This window comes from Homalodisca vitripennis, chromosome 5 (genome assembly GCF_021130785.1).
Source record: "Homalodisca vitripennis isolate AUS2020 chromosome 5, UT_GWSS_2.1, whole genome shotgun sequence".
NCBI lineage: Eukaryota > Metazoa > Arthropoda > Insecta > Hemiptera > Cicadellidae > Homalodisca > Homalodisca vitripennis.
The window spans coordinates 66,944,375-66,960,952 of NC_060211.1; the positions used below are offsets into that span (position 1 = coordinate 66,944,375).

Here is a 16,578-nt window from a genome sequence, read left to right on the forward strand (position 1 = left end):
AGCTCGCATTATGAAAGAGCAGGTCACTACTTGTAAACAACTGGTTGACAAGAGCTACCAACTGTGGAAGGGGTTTGCCCAAAATTCCAAGTGAATATATAAATTAAATAAGACCTACTTGATCACTCAACGTTTTGTGATAATTGAGAAATGAATTAGTTTAGTTCCTATTAATTTTTTAATTATGACTGCTATAGCAGTCATGACCCTAAACATCACCTGTGTATTTGACTGCTATAGCAGTCACGGCTATATACAGTAACGTAGTCATGACTGCTATAGCAGGCACGTCACCTAATACCATTTATAACAATCGCTATTGTCCATCAATGTGTTAACGCTAACTGTAAACTAACTAGTATAGCTAAAATTCCACGAATTACATCAAATTTAGGGTGTTTCTTTTTACGTTCTAACATTTAAGGTAAATTATTGAAACAATAATTTTTTAAGTCCGTAAAAGAATACAGGACTTTGTCGAGGCTGTCCCAATGTCCCATTGGCCGCCTCTCTCCCCTTCACATCCTCGTCGACCCATCCCCTGACCAATCACCATCGAGCAACTGCTGTGCACCCCCTCCACTTTCTGGGGTTGCCTTTCCAACCCAAGATCATTTGTTTCCCAGTCTATGATTGTTACCGCTGTAGACTGTTTGTGGTAGTGCTGTATCCTAAGTATACGAGTATCTCTGCTACTTTCTTTTGTGTCGACCAACGTCATGGCAGATATTCTAAATCTTCTTCGGTTGTACAATGTGAAGAATGAAGAGATCATCGAAAGGGACAACCGCATATTTTTTGGCGAGCATTCATGGCCAAAAAACGTCAAGACCAACTACCTTATGTGGAGGTAAGTGTGTATAAATACGAGTATCTTACTTTAGTAATTTTTAAAGACCATACTCTACTACTTTAATTTACTTTGAGTATATTTTAATTGTTTTTTATAACCTAATTTTATCTTGGTACCAAAGCTCTAGAAATATAGTTATTAATCTAACCTTCTTTTTAATATATATTTTTGACTCATTTGTGTTGTCAAATATAGATCTATGTAGTCTGTTTTAATATGTTTCTACTCAAGTATTAACCTAAACTGGATTAAAAAATCTCCTCTGAACAATATTTTTTTAATAATGCACTTTTAACGATGTTTGTCATTTAATTAATTACAATTGTCAATGAATTAATGCGAAAAACAAAACAAAAAGATCGTTACAGGAATATGTACCATTCACTCTGAGGTCGTAGAAAACAACAAGCAGTTTGACTTACATCCTGTGGAACTATTGGCAATTATTATAAATTACAGCTATTATAATATAATTACCCGATGTTTCCCAAGTTACGAACTGTCAAGTTTAAAATTTGCATCGTGATTTACAATTTATTTTGAACCTACCATTGGAGTTCTAATCTCGGTATAGTAAAAGATAATGAGAAATAGTTAAATTTAATACAATATTTAACCTATGACGGCCTCATCTTGATGTAGGCTACAGTTTGCGAGCGGGCCGACACAAATGTTTGAACTGAGTGATTGAATAATAAACACCCTACATTTCAATTTAAATTTCGTAATTTTAGTTCTACCAGTTCTTTTTGGTTAGCATAATTAGTTGGACATCTAAAAATTTTGATCCTAGATTAATCTCACATTTACTGTAGAGGAAATTCAAATTTTTGACTTAGCCTAATGTAAACTATAAAAATATGAGCGTTATCTTGATTTTTATGATTACAAATATTTTCAAAAATAATTCAATTGTATTGGATGTTGAATGATCGGAGTCATATGTAAACAATTTCCTTCAATCGTTTTATTACACAAGTTGTTCCTTCCGTAACAAACGTAATGTATGATAGTTAGTATTCATAAACTAAAAATACATGTTTATGATTGATTAAAAATACAGTACTATTTCAGTTTTTTATTCATATCTTTGCGAGCTGTGTCAGAAACTACAAGGTTGATTGTGCCATTTATATTTGTTTGTGTCATTCTGAGTTGTTATAATCCACTCTTATATATTATACTTATAGGACATTGTATTCAATTTAAGCAATTTTTTTATTTTTTATATAAGTAAGTTATATTGAAAAATAGAACTTATATTGAAAGATGTAGGGTCTAGATTTCACATGACACTTACAATAATGCCATCACTTATTGGCTACATTAGTGAACATTTCCAAGTATTCCTTTCATAACCTAGGCTATAAAAATTTTTCTGTGCCACAATGCCTCTATGCAATGGTTTAGACATAGACTTTATTCATATTATTATTTTGATGTAGATGTTATTTCATTTAATGCAATAAGTGTAATTTTGAGCCCTATAGTTATACATAAAATACTAATCAATACTAATTTGCCTAAATATAAATATTATAATTTTTTTCTAAAAAGCCTTATAGTGGTTATCAACCCAACTATCAATTTGCTTGACGTGTTAAGTTTTAAAAAATAGGTATTTATGGCATCAGTAACTTGGAAACCAGTTCAACAGGAGTTAATAAGGAATCCTTCAGTATTAGAAAAAGGCATACTAAACTTTACTTTTAACTGTGCAAAATGTCGCTTCACATTCAACAACATGTAGTATTTTTTTAAAAGAAACCGGCTTCGTCACCGGAATTGCAGAGTATGGATTTTGCCACATGCAGAATTTGTTTCTTACACAAAAAATCAATTAAGGCACCAAATAATTACGATAATCTGCCTTTTGCAGTATTGTGAAATGTATAAAATATTTCAATATCGAGATTTGCCAAATGCATCATATGCAGCAACAGCCATTGTTTTATATTTACCTTTTTTCAAACCTTTTACTGTCTAGAAAATAAAAATAAACAAAGGGGTCTAATCTAAATTTCTCGTAACCAGAAATACATAAATAATGCATAACTGAAAACATTCGTTTCAGCGTTACTAATAGAGTCTCTGCAATCACCTGTTTTCATTACGATGATAATAATTAAGTATGGATTTTCCGAAACATATTAGACAACTGTTTGTTATAGTAGTCATTAGGACCATTACAAATGTTGTCCGGATACCTACGTGGTATATTAATGTCTTTGTATTAATGTCTCTATAGACAACAGAGGTATTTACTATGTTGTCGGTGAAGGTTAGCAAACTTTCGGTTGAGTAAATGTTTCGGTTAAAACGATCAGGTCATCAGGTACAATGGTTCTGGCTGTCCTTCTTAGAAGCAGATTTTAATATAACCTTGCAAACAACATTAGCGGTCATGGTCACATGGTCATTCTTAAGGAGTCATAATATGGTATGTTTACTTCTTTAAATCAGTTCAGAAATATATGATATTATTAACAGTTTGTTGCTAAATATCAACTGGCAGAAAATCAGCACAGATGTCACAGTCAATCGTGTCTAAAAGGGGTTAAATAACATAAAATTTTGATGCACTTCCGTAAGATTATTAGGAAGCATGTTTTCAATAGTAAACCTGTTGTACTTCTGTTTGAGTCACTATTCTGACTTAAGAGTTGATTGACGACAATTTCATAAACAATAATTAATTAAACAATTAGCTCCATAGCAAGACCAACTCAGACTTTCTTACCGCTCGGTTAAGTTAAAAAAGTTATTGGATAATGTATTAATTCTTATAATTTTAAAATTACATCCTCAGACAGTAGGCTACATATTGCATATATATATATATATACATTAGCTTGGTGGACCGTTGCTTCTGGGTATCGAATGAGGTAACTCACAAAACCGATAATGATTTAGCTGAACCAGTGCTAAACCAAAAGCAACAGAAACGTTTTATATTATTATTATTATTATAATATATATAAATAAACTAAATTAAATAGTATGAGATTAACAATTATTTTGGATTATGACCAAACAGCGTTGATAATATGTTACATACAGCAATCAGTAATTTAGAACAAGGAAAGCAAGCAACGTAAGAGTTGGCTGTAGTGAAACGACGTAGGGTTCTCCCCCTTAAGATCAAAGTTAAATTTCAAACAATTTTATTGCCTTATTTTTGTTACTAGAATTTTGAATGATTTATCATGTTAAATATACGAATAATATGCACCGAAATGTTACTTTCTTATTTCTTTTACAGTTTTCAGCCTACTCGATAAGTGTTTAAGAGATAACATATAGTTTTACTGCAAACCAATATAAATTAAAGCGCTAATTCGAAAGGCGATATTATTTTCTTTTAACATGTTTTGAAGATAATTGGTTAGAGTCGTGTGCAGAAATAATGTTACTTTGATGAATTATCTTACATAATGATTAGTTCATATTTGTCAATAAAGAATATATGGTACAAATACAACTAATATTAAATCATAGATCATATTTTTTAACTATAAGTCCGTTATGTCTACAGAGAAATGCTTTTTACAGGTCCGATAATGGGGCACCAAAGGAGTACTATACATTGGAATGTTTGCTATTTCTACTCAAGCATGTCACACTGACACATTCTGCATATGTCCGAAAAGCTGCTGTAAGTATTTTACAGATTTTACCTTAACGCTTTTTACCAACTGTGTATCGTTTCTTAAAAACAATTTATGAAAAAATATTGCATTTAAAGTGTTAAAAAGGCATTTAAAATGTTGATTATTAATTGTTTGACCTCAGTAGCTATAAGCCGGTTCCATCACAGGTGTTCTGAAGATATATTTTACCATGTACAAGATATATGTTGTTAATTTTGTGTGGGGCATCATATTATCTAGCATTCAACCAAATGTCATGGAGTGACGTACACCATCATCGAACTCAGTATTTTACACGAAGCTTAATTACGTAGAAATGAGCATCCTAGGTTTGTACTCGTATAATTTTAAGCCTATAGGTCGTATTGTTTTCTGATATCGTAAGGACAGACATACAGACAGAAATATATTGTTTCTCCATTTCTCTGTTTTGGGTAATACCTTTAGAATTTTGTTTATAACTCATGAATTTGTTGTAGGCTGAAAATAAACAAGTTGTGCGCAGACCTGACCGTAAAGACCTTCTGGCTTACTTAAATGGAGAAGCTGCTACCTCTGTAAATATTGATAAAAATGCAGCTGTAGATATCCTCAGACCAGTAAAACGTGCACGTGACGGTTCAGTAGAGAGCATGTCCAAGAGACGCAAGCTAGAAGATGTGCAAGAGCAGAGGATGAAACAACGGCTTGCTGCGAGGTTGGATACGCCAAAACAAGCATCCGTAACTGCTAACAACATTAAGTGAGTGAATTTAGGTATTCTTTATAGCAATGGCTTAAATTAACGATTATTAGAACATGCATATGCGCGTTAGAAATACATTTCTATAATAAGATCATATTGTTATATTACATAGGTTATTTATTTCAAAGAGTTTTTTTGGTATAGAATAAAATCTTTACAACATATAAATCTTAATATTTAATATAATTTTTAATACTTACTGTTACCCTACAACTTTAATTAAATCCCTAATTAAAACTCTTGAATTATTCTAAAGATCTATAAAATTATTTCAGAATTATTCATTACTACACTATTAATATTAATTAGGTTTAAGGCAAAATCTACTACATGAGACTTTGTCTAGTTTATTGCCTGAGAGTTAGTGATGCACCTAAAGGTTTGAAAATTGACTCAGTTTTGCCTAAACTGGACAGGATGCGTAAAAGATACATTCTACAAAAGTAGAGGAAATATTTAAATTTGTGACTATCGTTCTAAGTACTGATAATAAACTAATCCTTTTAACAATAATTATTGATTTTATGAATATCTAAATGTTTTTTTTTTCAGATCCCTATCTGAAGCCATGACAGTAGAAACGATAGCTGCTATCAAAGTGAAACGCTTGGCGAAGAAGAGGACTACTATCCAAAGACATGATGATATTGATATATGTTCTAAACGCAGAGTTATGATGGACCTCGATGACGACAACATAAAAGACATACTATCCCGTGAACGTCCGGGAAGGTCAAGAAATACAATATTACAAAGCACGGGAAAAGTAAGTTAATTTCCAGGTTTAATCATGGTGAAATTTAAATCCATGAGTATTTATTGCACTCAATAATCTTATAATGTAGGTACATTGAATTTTAAGCTATATAAAACAATTCCCAGCAATATATTTTAAGCACTTATATAGAAAAAAAGTAAAAATTGAGTTATCAACAACTTTAACACAACACAAAAACACACACACACAAAAGACACACACACACAACACTGTTAATTATTTAACAGTTCTTTGCCAATATTAAAATGTGTCATTATTATTCGATTAAAATGTATTTGTTACTGATGAACGGTTAAAAATATCTGATAAAGAATACCACACTGTTCTATTATTGCACTAAATCTAAACCAGCTTGTTTGACATTTTATTTCAAATTTTATCAGATGTTTGCACAAGATGTCTTTGCCATTCTTCAATCAGTAAAGGAAAAAGAGGAGAGCAAACAAAGGTCTCCTGCTTCAGCCTCCGTCATGACATATATACCCACTCCTATTAGGCCTCCTGCTTCAACCTCCACCATGACATACAAACCCACTCCCATCAGGCCTCCTGCTGCAACCTCCGTCATGACATACAAACCCACTCCCATCAGGCCTCCTGCTGCAACCTCCGTCATGACATACAAACCCACTCCCATCAGGCCCCCCGCACCTAGAGTTATCCCTTTGGCCAAAGTGTACAACCGTTACGATCAGGAGCGGTTCATTAAACAGGAGAAAGGTAAGTTTACACCATTATTATTTATAAGTTTTCATATTATGTTATGGGTTTTAAATTATTAGATAATGATATAACATGTATTGACCATTGATCTTGTTAAGGAACATGCAGTTGGCACTAGAATACTATTGAGTCGTATGGATTGTTATCTAATGTTATACTCAATTGTCTCAGGTGCTTGTTTCTGGACTACGTGTTAACTAGGCTCATACCAACATTGCATTATTTAAAAATAATTAGCTTATTCTCAATAAAATATCATCAACGCTCAGAAAACTATTTTTTAATTTGTATACATGATATAATATAGGGTTAAAATATGAGAGTTCCCTTTTCTATTTAAATGAAACTGTTACAGAGGCGGATGGATTTAAAATCAATACAATGGCAACCTACCACAGAATGTCCTTGAAGTCAGTAACTGAAGGCGATCAACACAAGAAAATGCCATCTCATCACACACCTCATTCTGAGCACATTCTATCACCATTGGTAAAATATCTCTCAGTTTGATACAAATTAAGCTCAAACTTAGTTTAGTTTACTTTAGAATACCATGTACAATAATTTTAAGCAGTGAGCTGATAGTCAGGTGATTTGAATGAGAAACATCAAGATGCTATTAAATGCCAGTCCTACCTATTACTTAAATTATAAAAACAATTTTCAGAAGGAGTGAGAAGTATGATAATCTTCAACGCTTTCACTTTATCACTATTATTCGAATTATATTCTCAAACCACAACAATATACAATACATTATCAACTTCAGATTAATGTGAGTTGTGATATATCATCATTACACGCAATGTAAAAAATATGTTGTAAAATAAAACCTATTGCTTCTTAACGATATAATTCAGGCACAGCAGGTGGAAATTTCAGTTTCTGAACTGTTTATTGATGTCGGGTCCATAATAGACAACTTGACTGAATTAGCTATTTACAAAGTTACATTTATGTAAGTGTGTGTGAAACACGTGTTTGAAGTCAAGTAATTTAATAACAATAATTATTATTCCAGGTAATTGAAATACATATAAGGAATATTGGCAAAATGAATACTACATCTATTGAATGAGTAGTTAATGAATTTTATGATTACAGCCAGGTCTCCAGTTGTCTTCCCAACCTATCAAGAGAACGTCTCGTACTCCCATCATCATAATCCCAGGAGCAAACACCTCACTGATCACCATGTACAATGCAAAGGACATCTTGCAGGACTTCAAGTAAGTAACTCATTATTGAATACCAATACTACATATGGTATAGTGTTGACAACGTTGAGTAAATTAAAAGCAACATCTATAAGTACATTTTAAAATTTTTTCTGCTATAAAAAATACTATAAAATTATGTAAATTAAACAAGCTTGTGCTCTTTGCTTTACCCCCCAGGTATTTTAGAAGTATAAAGATATTCATACAAGAATTTATAAAAATATTAAGATGTTATCTGCCAGGTTAAATTGTAAAATCTCTAATTTGCAAAACTTTTCTTCGCTTATTGTTTATATAAAAATTACCAAATAAATGTTGTGAAGACCAATTTATAAACACATGCTTGTTATTATAGGTTATTATAGATATTATTAAAAATAATCGCTACTTTATTAATGGAACCAGCTTAGGTTAAGATAAAAATCGAACTATTTATTACAGCAGCTAAAAATTTATTAGAGTATAGCTAAAAATTATAAAATAATATTGAAAGATTGTATTTAACTGTTTAAAATTTTACTTAAAAACAAATTAAAATGTAATATTATACTAATTGTTATTTCACCTTATTTTAAAGTTTAAGATCTAAAACTAGGTAAGTTTTTAGAAGGACTTTGTTTTATGATTAATTATGATATTACTTTCACAGCAAAGTAATCATAATCTATACAAAAAGTACAAGAGCACTCCCATGATTTTTATTGATAGTAGCAGCAGCAATACCGTTGAGTAATAAAATGTAATACTATTGTTTTTCCCTAGAGAAGCTAAAGGGTTATGAATAAAACCAGGTTCTATAAATAAATAACTTTAAAAATATAACATTTTAATTGAAGAATTGATACTTTATATATTTCTGTTACTTCAATATTCTTTTACGATACAATTTTTCGTTTATATTTTACTTTTAATAAATAATTATAAATTTATATTATATAAAACAGCTTACAAGAACTTGGTATAAATAAAAGAGGACCTTATTTGATCAGCTTCAAATTGATTAAATAAAAAATGAAATAATGAAAAATGAAATAAAATACATTGTAAATCAATCTTCATTCACTGGGTTTCTCTTGCAGGTTCGTTACTACAGAGGATAAGAAGAAACAAGGTGCTACCCGGGAGAACGAAATTTTGCTCCAACGGCGTAAGAATGGGGCATCGACAGTTCCGTACAGAGTCATAGACAATCCTCAGAAACTGGCTCCAGGTGACTGGGACCGAGTAGTGGCTGTGTTTGCCATGGGCCCTACTTGGCAGTTCAAAGGATGGCCCTGGAGAGGAAATCCTGTGGAAATATTTTCTAAAGGTAATTGACCAACATCAATAACAAAATTGTAAATTTATTATATCTGAAACAAATATTGCATGGAAGGAACATTGGATATAAATACTGTATGGACATAGAAGTTAAGTACATTTTTCTTAAATACATATTAAAGTACATTTAAAATAAACTATTAACTGCAAACATAATTTGTTTTGTATTGTATTGATTTTTTCACTTAGAACCATTTGTGATCGTAGGGTCCATGTTTCAGTCCCAACATATTATTCCTTCAAAATCTGCTTCAAAGAAAAACCTGATGCTATGAAAAACAATTTGTTTTGTATGTCAATAATTGTATCCAGTACTTAACAAATTAGCTTATAACTACTCTACTTATTGACTTAAGAACTGGTTTAATGTTTTTAAAATTGTATATTTTAATACATTTTTAAATTAGGTCTAGATTATGCTACTGCCCATAAAATCATTAATATTTAATAATAATATATTTATGAGTCTATGCTGTTTGAAATAATAAACCACATCTCATTAGAAAACAAACATCAGTTTACTGGTGTTAATTTCACATTTAAAAATATTGTACCTAATTTATGTACATTCTTGCAGATTGCATAAAAAATAATTGGAAAGAAAAATTATGAAATAGCTAAATGTTTATGTATTAGTTTAGAGTAATGACCCTTAACTATCAATATATTATTTTGTTATAGTGTGTGGTTTTCATCTGAAATATGATGAGATGGGTCTGGAGAAGAACGTGGCAGGCTGGGATGTCTCTATTATTCAGGTGTCTCGAACCAAACGTCATTTGGATCGTGCTGCACTCATGGTGTTCTGGGAAAAACTAGACAAGTAAGTAATATATCAAAATTGTAATAGTTTTATCTAGAAAGACTTATTTACCCGTCAACTGCTTATACCATAACAATGAATGAAAGAATTTTGCTGATCCAATGATAACGTTTGAAATTAATACAATAATACTTAAAACGACATTCATAAGTAGAAAAAGTATCAAGTGTTGAACTGTATTTTGACTTAAATTGTACTGTATAAAATTTGCATACTACTTTATTTATTGTTAATAATTACCTATAAAGACATTGATGACCATCCCAATAGAAATGACAAAACAGTTTATAGAACTTCATAAAATAGCTGCTTTTGAAAAAAAGACTTTTACACCGGAATGGTATTGGGAGGCTTTGTCCTCTAAAAACTTAACTAGCCATAAAGCGTTAACTTTTGCATAAATGTCTGTGGTTAGAATGAGACTGTTGACAATCATAGATATCCATTGGGTTCATTGCTCCAATCTTCTTTAGAATATTTTCTCGGCGTTATTACTGTGGCTACCTAAAACAAAATCTTATTCACCTACAGCACTGTCAATAAAATAATTGACCAATTCACTATTGATAACAGCCGTAATACACTTCATTTCCTCTTGTGATACGTATTGTTTTCACTTAGGCATACACGTAATAACATACTATATACCATTCAAGTGTATGTGTTTGGTCTAATTGCAAACTTCTAACTTTTTATTTAGTTTATGTCAGACATGAATGAATTTATATCTATCAAGATGGATACAAATAGTTATATTTATAAATTACTTAATTTAAATAAATAAAGTAGTTATATCTTAAAAGAAAATAGCAAATAATTATGTTCATGGAAAACTTATTTTCTTTATTCTGTTTCAGGCACTTGATGAAAAACAACCCTCACCTTTGATTCTGAAAGTCTAGTCGTGGGCCTTCTATGTACATGTTTATTTCTATCTTATATATATATTCAGATTATTGTAAATAAACTTTGGTTAAACACATCTTGTAATTTTATTGTTTTAATTGCCCCTTTTCACCATAGAATCTCTTGATTAGTTTTTCTTATTACAATTTGTTATAACACACATTCTCAGAGACCATATGTTGAATTTACCATTTGTACAATAAGTTTATCTTATAAAACATGAAAATAGTTAATTGCGAACTACTTTAATATTGTGATAGGAAATACAAGTTAATTAGTAAATACAAACTTAAACAATAATTTACAATTAATAATTTATGCCAACATTTAATTGATTTTACGTATAATCAAATCAAATACAACAATAAGTTCCTAAGCTGTATAGAACACAAACAAAATTGTAATGAAATAAATGTTACATTGCTTTTTACGCACAATAAATGATATACTACGGTTGGTATGGAGAAATATGGAATTGAGTAAGAAGGGGTCTTCTCTGTTGGGAATGTGTTAATAGCAGCACAACACATCCGAGTGTCCGGTGCTTTAGTCACACGGCTTACAACTCTAATGACGTCGGATAGAATGCTGCGTAGGCTTTATAATTGTAGAAGATTACTTGGCTAGGGAGGGAGTTAATGTATACAGCATAAACATGTTACATGAGATACATATTACTTACACCCTATTCAATGCAAAAAATTAGCTGAAATGCTGTTAGGATTTAACTTTTAATTATATTGAATTGAATCATAGTTTATTTCCAAATATTTACATGCTTGCAGTTATTAAAATATGATAACACTTCGTGAGATTATTAAAATAAAATAAAACAACAAATCTACAATATGTAATTGTAAAATTAGTTACTAAACATACGATGGAATTAAATTGTGTAGCTAATTTGATACTAATTTATCATCAAATTTCCATTATCTTATTACTAATAAAATTTTTAATTGAAAATCCGAACACTCATAAATTTAAATTTGCTTAGGAAATGAGTCTACATGGGCAGAAAAGCCTCTGCGCAAACTCTAGTTGTTTTCCTAAAAAAGTTTAGACGGATTGTATTTGGGTGATTATCGTATAACATTAACCAAGCTATTATGCGGGCGCACCACACACACGCACACACTTGCGCTCACGTACACACGCGAAAACACACGCTAACACAACACACAAGAGAAAACCCCGTATATACATTGTACGGTATTGAAATAAATTTAGCGTAAATACTTTTAAAAAATTAAAAGATTTATAAAAAAGTTTTAATATATAATTTTTTTATTTTATAATCTATCTGAATTGTGTTTATGTATTTTTATATTACTATGTGGTTCAGAACCTTTTCATTCACAATTTTATAGATATATAAAAATGATAAAATATAACAATATGTGGGGTTTAATTTATGTTTGAAAATATGGGTTGTGTTAGTTTGGGATTCTAGGGGTCATGATCGGAATCAATGACAATATTTCCGAAAATTTGTCATGAAGGGGATTGTAATAGGCGGATCTTTATTAAATCAACGTAATTGTATACAGGGTTTTATGTTCCAAACAATAAGTATGCATTTTAATACAAACAAACAGGTAAAAACGTTTACATAAAATTACATTCCCTTTTTATGTTAATAAGCTTGTACTTATTTTTCAGTACCAATGGTGGAATAAGTACCAAAGTATATAAGGATATATTGTACTTATATGTACAATTACATCCAGATTTTGTATAAATCTTTATGGACTTCTGGTTTGAAGCTGTGTCAAACTATTTCTTTAAGCTATCGAGTTGTCATGAAAGTGAATTGAAACTAAAGTTATAACTATTAATAGGTACATCAATTGTTAAATCGAATTTACATAGCTTTTCTATCCTCTATTTGTTTATAAGACAAAAGTTTAACTCCTTCTGCAGATCCCTTTTTGGCAACCTTTCCTTCACATCATTAAATTTAAGCCGAAATAAAATCTGCTGAAGATAAACTTATGAAATTGGTACAGTATGCACATGAGTTATATGTTTTTGGAGCAACGTGGGTTTTATTAATTTACAACTTAATAACTTATGCTGTGACATTAAAATACCCACAAAAACATTAGTATTATACACTTTTAAGTTAAAATTTGTTGTTGTTTTAAATTTTTTAATGTGTATGTGTTTAAAATATATAAAAGAATTGTATAATATAGAAGAACACTTTAACTTATAACTTTATTATAAATCAGTACGTACAGTTGAACGAAATATACGGATACATGTCATAATATTAATGCATTGCTTAAAAAATAATATGCTAAAATTGGTTACTTTTGACAACTTAATCGTGGTACTTAATCAGTTAACACGCGAGAGATCGCGCCCGCGGCAGTTTGCCGCGCTTTTTTTATTTCTTTATATTTTCGTTTACACTGATGCACCAGGATAACAGGGTCTCGTTTTATCCCTCCCAGTACATCCCTGCACCTTGACAACCGTTAGTCTGTCGCCGGCTTTATTTGCGAGTGGTGGAATTTTTGTTGTAGTTCTGCACCTGCCGCGGCAATATGCCTTCGCGTGATCTCTCCCGTAGTGTATTCTGTTAAATCTGCGAATATTGGAAATATTTCTAAATCTTCAATATTTTAATGTTTTTGTGTTTTTTGTAATGTTTTCGAATACATACACACTTCTTCAGTTAGCTTAGACGATAATGTCCACTGAAACTAAATTAGTAAACTTGTACTAATTTAGGGGTTTTTATATTTTAACTTTTTATGAAATTTAGAAAGAAGTTTTAATTTTTCGTTAACATTTATAATTTTTTTTTATATAAAATAGGTTTCTTCATATGTACATAATATTTTATTGAATTAGTAATCTTTTGCCTAAATATTGATTTATTATTATATTATGACGTTTTTGAGGCAATTTGTTTTGTTTTAAGTAATTATACAAATTATAAAATTTATTTCTTCCTCATAGTAAAATACTTTATTGTAATAAAATGTTTCATTTAAAAGCCTAATTTATATTATTGCGGCAAATTGCTCACACGCGACCTTTTTCGTACGAAAAAGTCACCAATTCCGAACCAAATATACAGTGTATCATAATAATATTTCTCTTTGTTAGAACTTAAGTGCCCAATTACTTTTATTAGTATATACTGAAAGACAGTAATAGAGACAACACACAGTCTTTTTTTTTTTTTTTTTTTTTTTTTTTTTTTTTTTTTTTTTTAACTTTTCTCACCAAATTAAAGCTGCAATTTGAGTAAAAGACGAGCGTGAGCAATTTGCCGTCGCGCGGCCTCTCGCGTCCAGGAAGTAAATGCGATCTCTCGCGTGAAACTTGTTATTACTTAGTTTCACAATTAACTAGCAAAGAGCTTTTATTTTTAAATATTTAATAGAGCAAAAATGTATTCCTATGTTAAGTTCAAGGATGAAATCAACTCGACAAAACAAATTTTTCACATCTTCAAGAATCAAGATGACTTCAAGATGTTTATTTAATTTATTGAAAAGTAAATTCAGGTTTTTAGAAGTTGTGAGGAACGGACCTGTGAGAGCGTAGAAGTTCTATTAGATGTTAAAAGTGTATATTTGTGTTAACCAGTCTAATTGTAAGTCTCCCTACCTTCAAGGATTCGTAATATTCACAACAGTATAATACCGCCTCTACAATATTTTTTATGACATCACTAGACATAGAAATTGACAACCGATCAGGTCTTTAGAAACTTTACACTCAACACTATTTTGACTTGTCACTGCATCACAGTTTACTGGCGCCGGTATTTTGTGTATCCTGAGACACAAAGAGGTTTGGCTGTAATGAAGAGACTGCATAATGATTAGGGTTTTCCTGTTGACTTTTTTACTACTTTGGTGTCTGCAGAATGTACCACATACACTGAGCACTGAATGCATATATATACAGGGTGAGTTTTAAGTCCCTTCCCCCCTATTTTTTTTTTTAAACCGTATAAGTTAGGAGGTTTAAACTCCGTACATATTCGTTAGACCTAAATATCTTGTTTTTCATGGGTTCATTGACTCTCCACCTCCAATGGGGGACGGTCCACGAGGAGTAAGCCGAGATTCTTAAATGTAAGCATAGGTTGATATGCACATCAAATTAAAGGTCTCTGTAAGTAGAATACAATGCCGCAAACCGGACCTCGAAAGGTTCATCCTAATGAAAATTACAGGGTGTTACAATGTACAAAATAGTAATGTGCTATTATCTGCGTTTTATCGCGCAACTTTTTAAAAGTTCATTTCAAAACAATTTTTCTATTGCTGTTTATTCTTTAAAAGAAACTTTATTTTGTTGTGTTTAATGATTTTAAGGGATCACTGGAAGTCCGAGATCTAGGAGTAAACTAAAGGATTTAATAAGAAGTCGGTCATGTGATGTGTCGTTTAACATTGCCTTTTAACGCTGGAAACGGTGCTACAATCTGAACTAAAAAAGGATAATTCGTAATTTTGTTAATAATAATTTTGTACAGAATCTGTGGTCTGCATTTTTTAATGTAATCTTTGACATAGTCCCTGTGTCGTTAGAAAAGTGAAAGTTGTTTTTTTTTTTTGTGGGGACACTTGAAGTCTGTGGTTTATTGTACACCAGTCGCATGTGTGGAAGATCTTCGGAACAGAATTACTGAGGCCTGCAGGAAGGTAACACCAGAAATCCTAACCCGTGTAAGGAGTGAATTTGTTAACAGACTATATACTACTGTCAGAAAGTAACAGGCAATTAGTTTGAGCATCTACGAGTACTACAATAAAAGGTAAACAACCTAATAGTATCGGAATCGTACAATATTAGAACCGGAATCGCTGTTGAAATAAAAATAAATGGGTCTAAAACCTTTGTAAGACAACAATTCTTTAAATAAAATACTTACAAGGCGGCACAACACATGATCGACTTCTTATTAAATCCTTTAGTTAACTCCTAGATCTCGGACTTCCAGTGATCCCTTAAAATCATTAAACACAACAAAATAAAGTTTCTTTCAAAGAATAAACAGCAATAGAAAAATTGCTTTGAAATGAACTTTTAAAAAGATGCGCGATAAAACGCAGATAATAGCACATTACTATTCTGTACATTTTAACACCCTGTAATTTTCATTAGGATGAACCTTTTGAGGTCCGGTTTGCGGCATTGTATTCTACTTACAGAGACCTTTAATTTGATGTGCATATCAACCTATGCTTACATTTAAGAATCTCGGCTTACTCCTCGTGGACCGTCCCCCATTGGAGGTGGAGAGTCAATGAACCCATGAAAAAACAAGATATTTAGGTCTAACGAATATGTACGGAGTTTAAACCTCCTAACTTATACGGTTTAAGAAAAAAATAGGGGGGAAGGGACTTAAAACTCACCCTGTATATATATATATATATATATATATGACTGTAGCTACACAATCAATCTTTATTGCCTTTGAACAACATACAACATTGTGTAGCTACAGTCATTAGCTTATCTACTCATTCACACACAATCATACAAACAAAAAGTTCCTCATCCAGACAAACATACAATGCCAATA

General features: G+C 31.1%; 1 protein-coding gene across 1 annotated transcript; it reads left to right on the top strand.

The window, feature by feature from the left end:
- Positions 1 to 719: 719 nt before the first annotated feature.
- LOC124363862 (parafibromin-like) lies at positions 720 to 11,000 on the top strand. Its single transcript, XM_046819125.1, has 11 exons — positions 720 to 850; positions 4,406 to 4,508; positions 4,983 to 5,245; positions 5,801 to 6,014; positions 6,410 to 6,474; positions 6,619 to 6,746; positions 7,105 to 7,253; positions 7,854 to 7,978; positions 9,049 to 9,278; positions 9,971 to 10,112; positions 10,970 to 11,000. The coding sequence occupies exons 1-11, from the start codon at positions 720 to 722 to the stop codon at positions 10,998 to 11,000; spliced, it is 1,581 nt and encodes a 526-aa protein (XP_046675081.1).
- The last annotated feature ends 5,578 nt before the right edge of the window (positions 11,001 to 16,578 follow it).

Coding starts and splice junctions, on each gene's coding strand:
- LOC124363862 (XM_046819125.1), top strand. CDS start 720: ATGGCAGATATTCTAAATCTTCTTCGGTTGTACAATGTGAAGAATGAA. Junction 6,747..7,104: donor GTTCATTAAACAGGAGAAAG/GTAAGTTTACAC, acceptor AAACTGTTACAG/AGGCGGATGGATTTAAAATC. Junction 7,254..7,853: donor CATTGGTAAAATATCTCTCA/GTTTGATACAAA, acceptor TTATGATTACAG/CCAGGTCTCCAGTTGTCTTC.